The sequence below is a fragment of the Spermophilus citellus genome (assembly GCF_964194105.1).
Source record: "Spermophilus citellus genome assembly, chromosome: 8".
NCBI lineage: Eukaryota > Metazoa > Chordata > Mammalia > Rodentia > Sciuridae > Spermophilus > Spermophilus citellus.
This window is the reverse complement of record NC_138189.1, coordinates 111,252,181-111,263,542: the sequence shown is the minus strand read 5'-3', so window position 1 is coordinate 111,263,542 and position 11,362 is coordinate 111,252,181. Positions and strand designations below refer to the sequence as shown.

General features: G+C 34.6%; 1 protein-coding gene across 1 annotated transcript in view; it reads left to right on the top strand.

Moving 5' to 3' along the window:
• The first annotated feature begins 9,714 nt into the window (after positions 1–9,714).
• Positions 9,715–11,362, top strand: part of LOC308654372 (PDZ and LIM domain protein 5) — a 49,308-nt gene continuing 47,660 nt past the window's right edge. Inside the window, exon 1 of the mRNA XM_081303660.1 lies at positions 9,715–9,896. Coding sequence (XP_081159786.1) covers positions 9,764–9,896 — 133 coding nt within the window. The 5' untranslated portion in view covers positions 9,715–9,763. The remainder of the gene's footprint in view (positions 9,897–11,362) is intronic.

The window sequence follows — 11,362 nt, the reverse complement described above, 5'->3', positions numbered from 1 at the left end:
AGGTGTTAAATATTGGTAGACAAGTAGCCAAACATCTTAAAGTAGCAACTACATGTCCTAGGTAGTTGCCTTTATTATGTGGTGCTGAGGATCGAACCCAGCGCCTTGCATGTGCTAGGCGAGCATTCTACTGCTGAGCCACAAGCCCAGCCCCCAGCTGATATATTTTTATATGACTTTTTATTAGCCCAAGTTTTTAGTTCTTATTATTCACCATTATTTTTCACATACAGGTAACCCTTGCCTCAAAGATGCAGAGTGATTCAAAAACTCAAATGTTAAATCACTTGGCACAGTGTTGCATACCTGTAACCGAGCTACTCCAGAGGCCAAGGCAGAAAGATCACATATTCAAGGCCAGCCAGGGCAACTGAGGGAGGCCCTGTCTCAAAATAAAAAATGGAAAGAGGGCTGAGGATGTAGCTCAGTGGGAAAGTGTCCCTGAGTTCAGTCCCCAGTTCATCAAAAAAGTTAATTAATTAATTAATTAAAAATTGCATCTCTTGGTAATGTCACTTAACATTCATATTACCTGACACTGCCATTGATAGCTTCTTTCCTTTCTCTCTTTTCTAGCCATTCATGACAGTTGTTAAAACCTAACCATACCTTCAGTTTAATGAATACATGCAAAAATTATACATGAACAATTCTGTATAAGTACTGTGCGCTAACTGAGCGCCACTGGGGCATCCAGACATGAAAAATTATGTATATTTTTTTTTGGAAATAGATTGTTCCTTTAATTTTTCTTCCAATGGTTTGTAAAGTTGTATGGAACCAAGAACAACAGCTTTATCAAATTGTTCTGATAGGGAGAAAAGATTTATGTCTGCCCTTTCAGTTTCTGATGTGTGAGCTTTCATTAACCTGTATTAAGTTTGGCATGTGCATGATTACTTTGTGTTGGAGATAACCACTGTCACAAACTTCTGAAAAAAGTGTTCACAGTATGTTGATGTTCTTCATTAATAAATTATACTCGAAAGAAGATAAGTTTTACACTGTGTAATTTAAATTCTTAATTGTGATTTTTTTTAATATTTATTTTTTAGTTATAAGTGGACACAGTATATTTTATTTCATGTGGTGCTGAGGATTGAACCCAGTGCTTCATGCATCCTAAGCGAGCACTATACCTCTGAGTCACAACCCCAGCCCTCAACTGTGATTTTTATTACCAGTTTTAAAACCATTGCAGTCCGAATGTTGAATGTTAATTCCTGCTCAGGTATATAACCTTGTCTAAGAGACCAAGGGAAAATAATTATTATTTTAAGTGATAAAGGTTCTGAAGATGAAATTGTATACCAGTGTTTAAAAATCTTTTCAGAGCTAACTGAAAATAGAAATATGAAATTGCAGAAAAATTGATGTTTTGATCAAGTTCACTGTAACTACTGTTTATTTTTACAAAGGTGCCTGCCCTCCCTAAAGAATTCTGCTCCCGCCAGGCATGATGGCATATGCCTATAATCCCAGCAGCTTGGAAGTCTGAGGCAGGAGGATCATGTATTCAAAGCCTAAACATCAGCAGCTTAGCATGGCCCTAAGCAATTTAGTGGGACCCTATCTCTAAATAAAATATGAAAAAGGGCTGGGGATACGACTCAGTGGTTAAAGCACCCCAGGGTTCAATCCTCAGTATCAAAAAAAAAAAAAAAAAATAGGAACTCTGTTCCCAATACCTTAAACAGTTATTTCTTGTTTGTGAAATTATATATTGATGCTTCTGAACAGGCAGCCAGGTATACCTGTTTTTCCTGAAAACAGAGAAGTCTCTTTAAATTGTCATATTATTGGTATGCATCATCTATAAGGTGATATTCCTGATATAAGGACTCTTTGGGAAAATCCACTTACCTTTCACTGCTTATGGAAATTCAACTTTATGTTTAGGTTTATTTTCTACTTAGTTATTGCAATTCAGTCTTCAAATGTGTGTTAGATGGTTTTAATTTTAAATCAAACTAGAGACAGTGAACATTCAAGAGCATTCCTATGTCAAAAAACAGTTTAATGTAGGATTGTACCTCAGATTTTAATTTCTTAGAGAAATCATGGCCACAGTAAATAAATGACTCGAGCTCCTATTAAACCTCTGACTTTGTGTACTTTTATAATACCTAAATATTAATATAGAGCAGTTCCTATCTTGTGTTTATTCTGCTACCTTTTCTCACTTTCTTTTTGTGTTCCTATCTTTTTTCTTTTCTTACTTATCAGTTTAAGCAGCTCCACAAGAAATGTAGAAGGTTCTTTGGAAGGTTCTCGAAATTTTTCCTCCTTCTCCTCTCCTGCTAGATACAGTGCTGCAGCTCTGAGCAGTGCAGCTGCTACCGTGTCTGCTGTCATTGCTGCAAAAACCAGGTAGAACTAACTGCATGTGCAGTGTCTGTCTGATGTGGCCTCGTCTGCTTCAGAAAACTGTTCATTTGGAACAGCCACAGCTCTGCTCTGAGCTCTTCATGGTACAGTGGCTCTTTTATCTGAGTTGTGGGTAAAGCCCATAGTATTTGTTAGCATTGTTTGAAAAAATCTTTTTATCTCTTTCCATTGCTACTGTTTACGTATGATATTTCTCACTTGTCATGTACTTGTTGACTTTAGGGTGTTTACAATTTTCATTTTTTATATTTGAAACAGAATCAAATGTGACATAAGTTTTTATTGATGTTTCTTCTCCCCAAACCATTGGAGGGTGAATGAAAGCCTAACAACTTTTCAAAGCACCCCTTCCTCCTCCCACCCTAAAAAAGTAAAAGTTTTTTGTAGGATTTTGTTATGTTCTATTTTTATATAATTTCTGTAGTCTTCATGGTGTAAATGCTTTCTAAAAGATTGTCTTGCCAGGTGTGGCAGCACACAATGGCTTGGAAGGCTGAGGCAGAAGGATCTCAAGTTCAAGGCACAGCCTCAGTAATCTATCGAGGCCCTAAGAAACTTAGTGAGACTGTCTCAAAATAAAAAAATTAAAAGGGCTGGGATAAAAGGAGCTCAGGGTTTAAGTACCCTTGGAATCAATCCCAGATAACCCCCCTAATTTTTTTTAAATAATAAAATAAAAAATAAAAGATTGTTATGCCCAATTTTGGTGAAAACGTATTTAATTTTATATTAATGAGTAAGAGCATGCAGTGAATTAATTCATGGCCCTTCCTTTATGCTCTCACTGCTTAGTGCTTCCTTTCCCTCTTTCTCCTCCACACACTTACTCTCAGAGGAAATATTTCAGATCATAGACCTAAAAAAAACTACTTTTTGCTCTTGGTAGTGCAATTTTTAAACTTAAAAATCTTTCTAAATGCTTGCCAGGCTCTCCAGTCCTGAAAACTATTGCTCTCTGCTGGATGCACTTTGCATCAGCCCTGTTTTCAAGCCTCTAGCTTTTTCCCATCTCCAGTCCTGCAGGAGATCCACCGGCTCTGTCCATGTTAAGCAAACAAGGTACTGTGGGAGTGGATTTGGCAAGTGGTGTTTTGCTGGTAAGGACACTGCTACACTGCTTTCCCCGACACTTAACCACCACATTAACAGACCAGATGAGAAAACCCCTGAGCTGATTTGTAGCCAAATTTGAATTAACTGTAATTTCAACGTAGTGCTAATACACAGGCATGTTATTTTGTATGACTATTAACTCATCTTTTAATCCTTTGTGACATCTTTTATTAGTACACTTGATATTTGCTTATGAAATTATGAATAATTGTGCCAGTAATTATATTATGGTGGAATCCTGTCTTTTATTGCGTGGACATAACTGTATATTAATCTAATGTTTAATAAGACATACCTTTTGAAAAAAATAACAAGTTGATTTTAATTGGCCACTATCTTATTAGTTCTTAAACATGAAGGTTTTCCTTGAAAAAGCAACTTAATTTTCACCATATCTGGGAAATGCTGTGTAAGTCAGCTTTACAGCTCTATGACAAAGTATCTGAGATAAACACTTATTAGGAGAAGTTTATTTTATTTCATGGTCTCAGAGATTCTAGTTTATGGTGGGCTGGCTTCATGGAGTTGGGGCCTGTGGTGAGGCAGAACATCACAGTGGGATGTGCATGGCAATAGAAACTACTCACCTAATGGCAGCAGGAAACTTGAGAGAATAAAGAGATTGAGAGAGAGAAAGGGCTCACAGTGAACTAACTTCCTTCCACTCGGCCCTGCTACATGTTGTGCCACCTCCCAAAATGTTCTCAATTTGTAACTGAACTTATTTGTTGTAATAGTTAAACAAATATGAGAAAAGAATATAAACTAAAGATAAATCAGATTGCTGACACTGAAAGTTAACTTTTATTCCTTTTTCTTTTTTCCTCACTGGCTCAGTTTTGAAAAGAATCCTTTGCTTTCTCTGTTAGTATATTTTTCTCCATTTTCAGTTTTGGAAACAAAAACTCTACTTTAGAAGTCATATTAATTTATTATTTCATTTAAGTTTTTGATTTTTTGGCAGACTAGTGAAAATGACCATATTTAATTCTTAGTATCTGTGATATTAACCAAAAGTATTTATGAAATTTATACTGATTTTCTTACTAGAATCCTTTAGAAAGAATTTTATTTTGCATAGAAGTTGGTGCACCTTAAATAATTTAAATTTTGAAAAAATATATTTGAATCATGAGTTCAGAAATAAGATAGCAATCTAGGTAACAATGCCATACTCCATTAACAAATTAGTTACTAAGTTTAGGCTATTTTGCTACCAGTGGTTACTAACATTTGCTCCCCAAATAAAACAGTATTGCCAATACTGTCCTAATTATTCTTTCATCTGTAGTACACCATACCTAAAATTTATGTGTTTTCTTTAAATAGCAGCCAGCAGTTAAAAATTAGAAAAAAGACATGGTAAATTTTTAAAGAGAGGCATCATATATTTAGATATGTGATGAGTGATGGATAAAGTCTAATATTAATAAAGACAAAGTCTAATATTCATCCATTACTACGCTAAATGTTTTAAATAATTAGGGATCTGTTTCTCCAAAAGAAAGTCAACCTCTCATTAATTGTGAATTTAAACATAAACTTTTTTGCTTATAACCTGTACTTTTATGGATTCTTTATAATCTACTTTAAGCCCTTTATAGCTAAAGAATATAGTTTAAGATTTAAACATCTCAGGCCTGTTGGGAGAGAATATATACCAATTTATGTACAAAGGTTATAACCAAAATTAAAATATTTTTAATCTTACGTGATTACTTATCCCATGGGAATTTTAGAAAATATCGTGTTATTTAAAATTGAATTGAGGAAGCAAAATTGTGTCTGGGATCAAGATCCTAGATTTAAAACTATCCACAGACTACATTTAGAAGCAGAATTGTTACATGAGGAGTTTTAATTTAGTAAATGTATTTATCACTAATCTTGTTATCACTGAACTAGACAGGTATTTCAGGATGTAGAAATAATAATCCCTCATTTTTGGAGCATAGACTCTGCATTGGACATTGTGCCAATAAGCACTTGATGATTATTATTTAGTAATTTATTTAATTCGGTAACCTTGGAATAAAGGTAGTATTTTAATAACATTTTACAGATGAGGAAATTTACTAGCACTAAGTAAAATGCCCAAAGTCGCAATAAAGCCCCTAACCTCAGGTAGTTGATAAGTAAGGTAGGAGATAAGATACATAAGGAAGTTATTGTTAATGATAATTTTTAAAACATCTTTTACAAATCAATGTAAAATTATATGTCATACAGTTAATAAATGCCATGAATTAAAAGGAGTGTCTCTACTTCTAGAAACTTGAGTGTTAAATAATACATTAATTGCTTAATATGGAGCACTTAATATTTTTTTAAGTACAAGATGGGTGTTATTGTTCTATTTATTATAAGTAGAATTTCTATGGATACAGAGGGGTGGAAAAAGTACCTACTGTGTATAATGCCTGGAAAACGTAAAATTTGGGGTAGAGAATGGAGATGGCCAGAATACAGTTTCTGTGACAGAGAGATAGTTATGATTGGGCAGATCAATTGTCACTTTGCCTAGAAAGCTTTGAAAGCCAAGCTGAGCTGTAACTTAGCCCTCTGCCTTCTTAATGGTCCATCTGTTCCTTCTTAATGGTTCCATGCTCTGCTTACATACTTTCTGGTGACAGGGCTCTCATGAAAGGCACCCTTAGGAACAAATGTTTTCCTTTGGATAATTTTACATATTAGGAAGTACTTCCTTTTATCAAACCAAATCTATTTAACTGTAGATTTGACTCACTGGCATTAGGCAAAGAGAAGGTAGCCGCATAGAGTGAATCCACATGGCAGATACTAGGATTGTGCTCACGCTTCTCTTGAGTTTTTTTAATACCCTGGGCCAGTATTACCAATCCTCACAACCAGAATCCATTAGGCTTGGCACTGAATTCCTATTATCCTGGTTACTCTCTTCTAAGACAGTTTAGCAACTCTACTGGAATTAAATTCTAATCTAATTTAAATTCTTCATATAACATTAAAACTGTTATTTTCAGTTTGTAACTTTTGTTTCATTTATAATTTCTAGTATTGCTTGGTCATAAATTTTTTCCTTGTAACTATGACTATTTAGATTATTAGAGTTTTTTATTTTGTCAAATCCAAATGAATAATTTAATCCTAGAATGAAAATTACTTCTGTTGTGTGTTTCAGAAATTATTTAGTTATGGTCTGGGGATGTAGCTATGTGGTAGAATGTTTGCCTAGCAAGTACAAAGCCCTGAGTCAATTTCCAGCACCACACATAGACACATAAAATTATTTTATAAAAATATTGAAAATAAGTCTTAATTGTATTATTTGAATACATTAATTATCCTTTTCATGTGTTAATCCCACATTCTGTGCCTTAGAGGTGGCTAAATACTTTTATATAATTATCCCATTTAAGCCTCATGAAAATCTTTTTTAATGATTTTTGTTATACCATAATTACACATAATAGTGAGATTCATTGTGACTTATTTGTGCATGCAAATAACATGATTTGATCACTTTATTCCAAAGTACCTCCCCTTTTTCTCCCCTTTCTCCCCTGATATCCTTCCTATACTCTGTTGGTCTCCCTTTCTTTCTTTTTTTTTTTTAATTAGTGAACTGTAATTAAACATAAAAGTGGGATTCATTGTGGTAAATTTGTACATGGACAGCAAAGTCTCATGGGAATCTAGCCAGCAAGGTACTATCCTCATTTGAAGTGTACATAACTGAGGCTTAGAGAAGAAAAATAATTTATCACAAAACTTTTAAAAGGTGTCAATTTAACCACTAATCAGTGATGTTTTTGCTTCTTTCCATTAATGCTTTTTATGTTTCCTTTACTGATAATAGTGTTCAACATTCCCATTAAGAATATAATTTTAGACTTTTTTTTAAGAGAGAGAGAATTTTAATATTTGTTTTTTAGTTGTCGGTGGACACAACATCTTTTATTTGTATGTGGTGCTGAGGATCGAACCCAGTGCTGCACGCATGCCAGGCGAGTGCGCTACTGCTTGAGCCACATCCCCAGCCCCAAAGACTTTTTATGTATGATAAAAATCAAAGTGCTAGGTGTAGTGGTGCATACCTATAATCTCAGCAACTAAGGAGGCTGAGGCAGGAGGATCACAAATTCAAGGCCAGCCTGAGCAGCTTAGCAAGATCCAGCGTCAAAATTTAAAAAAAAACATGAAAAAGAGCTGGGGATGTAGCTCAGTGGTAGAGTGTCACTGGGTTCAATCCCTAGTACCAAAAAAAAAAAAAAAAAAGTACTGTAAGTTTTTCATTGTATAGTCTATTTTAACAGCAAGCATGTTCAAGTTTCTCATTAACCTGATCAGAAATAGTCAAAGGTGATGGCTCTGACTCTGTTACACTAGAATTTGCGAGTACAAGAGTAAGCACAAGAGTTAAGGGTGGTGAGAAATGAGTTCAATGGAATTATGTTATGTCCATGTACAAATATGGCATAATGAATCCTGCTATTATGTATAATTATAATACACCAATTTAAAAGAATACGGTACAATATTTCAAGAAAGTTAAAGTATCTTTAATATGATTTTTCAAAATTGTTTAATATCAGAAGTGCCCCTGGACTACTCTAGGTTTCATGTTTCACTAGAAGGACCTACACAACTCAGTATATAGTTAAACTCATGACTAAGATTTACTATAGCAAAAGAATACAAAACAAAATCAATAAAGGAAAAAGGTGCATGGGACATGCTTATAAGAAATAAGGCTCAGGTTTCCAAGAGTCTTCTTCCAGTGGAGTCTCGTGGGACGTCCTTAATTCCTTCAGTAAGGAGTTGTGGCAAACTGTGCCAAGTGTTATCTACAAGATAAGCCGGTCAGAGTCTAAGTACCCAAGGTTTTTAGTAATTGCTTGTTATACGCATCAGAATTCCAAAGTCTCAGAAAGAAAGTATCTATATGGTATAGATTGTTTTTAATTAAAAAAAAAAAGTTGAGGCATGGTAAGCCACTGTTGTCTTTGAGAGAAAGTTTTATTTCACTGTTGGGGACAGTTTACCAGTCAAGTTCCTATATGCCTAAGGATAGGCAGTCACATATCTGCTGCATTAGGTGTCAGGAGAGATTCAAGAGGAATTGGGCAAATTAGGTGCCAGAAGGGTTCATTTGGTAGGATAGTACACATAATTGAATTTGAAAATTCTTTTTATTGAAGTAATCTTTACTTAAATCTTTACTTATAATTTGAGGATATTTATTTTACTAAAGACATTAATATAGTACCTTATCTTTATAAATCTTTTCTTCCAGCTATTTTAGTTTCAGTTAGTGAAGGAAGAGAGTTTCTGTGCATAGATTTATTTAAGCTACCAGTACTGAAAAGTTTAGCTATAGGAAGTATTATTTTGTTATTATTATTATATTTCATTTTAGAAAAATAACCACTGTCGTATTTTGTCATTTCAAAGCCTATATTTTATAGTTTGGGCCACCTCAAATTGCTACTTCCTTTGGAGATGTTGTATGTAAAATTGTAAATAAAAAGTGATAATAAAAGTCATATGATTTTTTTTAAACCAAACCAGAACCAGCAGAGATAAGGCTTCTGCTAAGCATATAACTCTGGTTGAGAGAAAATAATGGTAGGCTAGAATCTTTTCTTCTTAGTGTTAGGAATCCAGAATACAGGACATATTGTGTTAGGCAGGGTATATTGCTTCTTGTTTATTCCTGTGTGCATGGTATAACATCCAGCAGTAGAGTAGGGTTTAGGTTTTACTGAATGAGTGAGCGTGCAAGTGAAAACAGTAACTGGTGAGGTATCAGGAAACAGTTCATAAAATACCAGAAGAATGTGCAGAAGGGGAAATATGGACACCATTTCATAGAGCTTATGAGAGGCTCTCCAGTAATGTATTATTTTAGTATAGATGGTTTTTCTGAAATATTGAGATGGGCAATTCCTATCATTTAAAGAAATTGGTTCTGTGTTTTTCAATAGCCCACTCTCTCATGGTAAACCTTTTAAAGAGAGTACCTAAAGGAAAAAAAAAGCCACTTCTTTTTCTTTACATTTTTTTTTCTGTTTCAAAGAGAAGCAATCCCTGTTGTGATTTTAGAACTTTTTAAATTGATTAATATTTTGTTTTCCTTAAACATTCAATAGATTTGGAAAAGAAAGGGTCATTGCACAGTTAGATTGCTATGCTCTCACCAAAACTGTTTCCTGCTTTCCTTTACAGTAATTCTCAGGAGTCTTCTCAGCAATTGGCTTCATCTGCAGCTTCAACTCGGAGCATGTCGGAGACTCTGGAAAGCCCAGCCTCCAGCAGGCCAGGGGTGGCCAGCCTCACAACTGCTGCTGCCTTCAAGCCCGTAGGATCCACCAGTGTCATCAAGTCACCAAGCTGGCAACGGCCAAACCAAGCAGGTATTTCAGAGAAATCTCTTCTTCCTTGCTTTTCTAAGTGAGTGTAATTAGGAAAATGTGTGCTGGGATCATGTTAGAATTTGCTAGTGAATCCTATTTTCAACCATCTAAGCTTCAGAAAGGACAATAAAGAACAACTGTAGCTATTTGCTCTGTGAAGTGTCTCATAAATATTTTCTGTATAATAAACTTGCCCTTTGCTATTCATAATTATAGAATTGGGCATTCTCTGTTTCCCAGATTACTCATGAAACATGTTTTGAATTGTAAATTTAGCATATTATTTGATAACCAGTTATATTGATTAAAAATGTAGCATTTTGGTTTTAATGATATATACAAATAACAGAAGCATCAATAACTATGAAGAAAGGATCTTTTACTTCTTGTTCTCTGAATAATTATGAAGCAGAATAATTATGACATAATACTAGAAATGAGTGGTAGGATGGAATACCTTGGGCACAACCTGGAAGGCTGAATTTTCATTTACTTCTACAGATGGTAGTTTTAAGTAAAATCATTTAATCTCTTAGACCCTCAGTTTTCTGATGTAAAAAATGAAGGGACTCTAAAGCATTTCCTTTTTCTCACAAGACGAACAAAGTTTATCATTATATATGCCTCCGATAACAGGAAGTTGCAGTTCTGTTTGAAAGTTGCTAATCTCAACCCCAGCTTCATCTCTTTTCACTCTCCATGTTTATTTGTTATCTAGCTATTGATGATTTGCCATCCTTTCTCTGCTGAACTCCATGTCCTCAAACACATTGACCTATTTGCTGTCCCCTGGTGGCACCTTAAATGCCACATGTCTGAAACTATTATTTTCCATCTCAGTCACCAAAACTAGAACGTAAACTTGATGACTGCCTTCCACCCCATACTTGCAATAACTAATATCAAATGATTCTTTTTACTATTTCTCAAATTTTTTTCTGTCATCAAAGCCTTGCCTTGTTTCAGAACCTTGTCATCATTATTTATACAGATTATTTCACAGTGGCATATGTTACATGTTGCCAATTTTACAAAGCTAGAGGTACAGTCATCCTTCAGTATCCAAGTTGTCCCTCAGTGTCCATGATTCCCTGACTCTTTGCAGATACCAAAATCTGCAGATACTCAGGTGCCTTATTTGAAATGACTTGGTATTCACATATTACCTTCTTACATTCTCCTGCATACTTAAATCATCTCTAACTTAATGACTGGAGGGAAAAAAGAAATACATGTTTAGAAAACACAAATTTTTTCTTTCAAATATTTCCAGTCTGCTGTTGGTTGAACCCATCAGTGTGGAACTGCAGATATGGAGCTCTGAATATATTGGTGTTGGGGAAGAGAGACAGGATAAGACATTATGTAAGATCTAGACCATCTTAAAGAAAGGATTATTTTATTACATTTGAAAACATAAAATGTTCAGACTAGTATTATTTGCCTCTGAAATTTCTGAACTATCG